General features: G+C 40.3%; 1 protein-coding gene across 1 annotated transcript in view; it reads left to right on the top strand.

Moving 5' to 3' along the window:
- Positions 1-826, top strand: part of LOC106879505 (midnolin-B) — a 15,448-nt gene that overhangs the window by 3,631 nt on the left and 10,991 nt on the right. Inside the window, exon 5 of the mRNA XM_014929113.2 lies at positions 261-431. Within this exon, the coding sequence (XP_014784599.2) occupies positions 261-431 (171 nt within the window). The remainder of the gene's footprint in view (positions 1-260; positions 432-826) is intronic.

Below are 826 nucleotides of genomic sequence, written 5' to 3'. Positions count from 1 at the left end.
GGGGTCGATCTCATGGACTGGTTCACCTCCCCCAAAATTTCAGACCTTGTGCAGCTGTAGAAACTCTGCCAAATCAGACTGGAGTCTGGTGTAGCCATCTGGTTCGCCAGTCCTCAGTCAAATCGTCCAACCCATGCTAGCATGGAAAGCGGGCGTTAAACGATGATGATGATGATGATGATGATGTGCCTAGAGTAGAAAAGAACATATTGATAATTATAATTACAACAATGATGTTTGTTTCTCTTTTGTTTCCGTAGGTACCCTGGATCCTTCATTGCAGGATTTAGATGGGAAACCCAAGAGGAATATCAGTACAATCATTCATATCCTGAATGATCTTCTTGGGGCCACACCTCAGTACCGAGTTGAGTCTCCCACTACACTTCACAATGACAGGAACCTGTTGGAACACAATAGGGAGAAGAAAGGTAAATTGTAGCATTCACTCTACACAGTTCTATATTTAAGAGACGAGGAATTATCTACATTATTTACATTATTTACATTTGATGGATATTTGTCCTCACCTATATGTATGTATGTATATGTTTGTGTGTCTGTGTTTGTACCTCTATCATTGCTTGAAAACCAATGTTGGTGTGTTTACATCCCCGTAAGTTAGCAGTTTGGCAAAAAAGACTGATAAAATAAGTGCTAGGCTTACAAAGAATAAGACCTGGGGTCGATTTGTTCGACTAAAGGCAGTGCTCCAGCATGGCCACAGTCAAATGACTGAAACAAGTAAAAGAGTAAGATTAGTTTGTATATTTACTATATGTAGGTTTTCACTCACACACACACACACACACACACACACACACAC

This window comes from Octopus bimaculoides, chromosome 10, assembly GCF_001194135.2.
Source record: "Octopus bimaculoides isolate UCB-OBI-ISO-001 chromosome 10, ASM119413v2, whole genome shotgun sequence".
NCBI lineage: Eukaryota > Metazoa > Mollusca > Cephalopoda > Octopoda > Octopodidae > Octopus > Octopus bimaculoides.
Note: the sequence above shows the minus strand (reverse complement) of the source record. Positions and strands in the feature narration are given on the sequence as shown.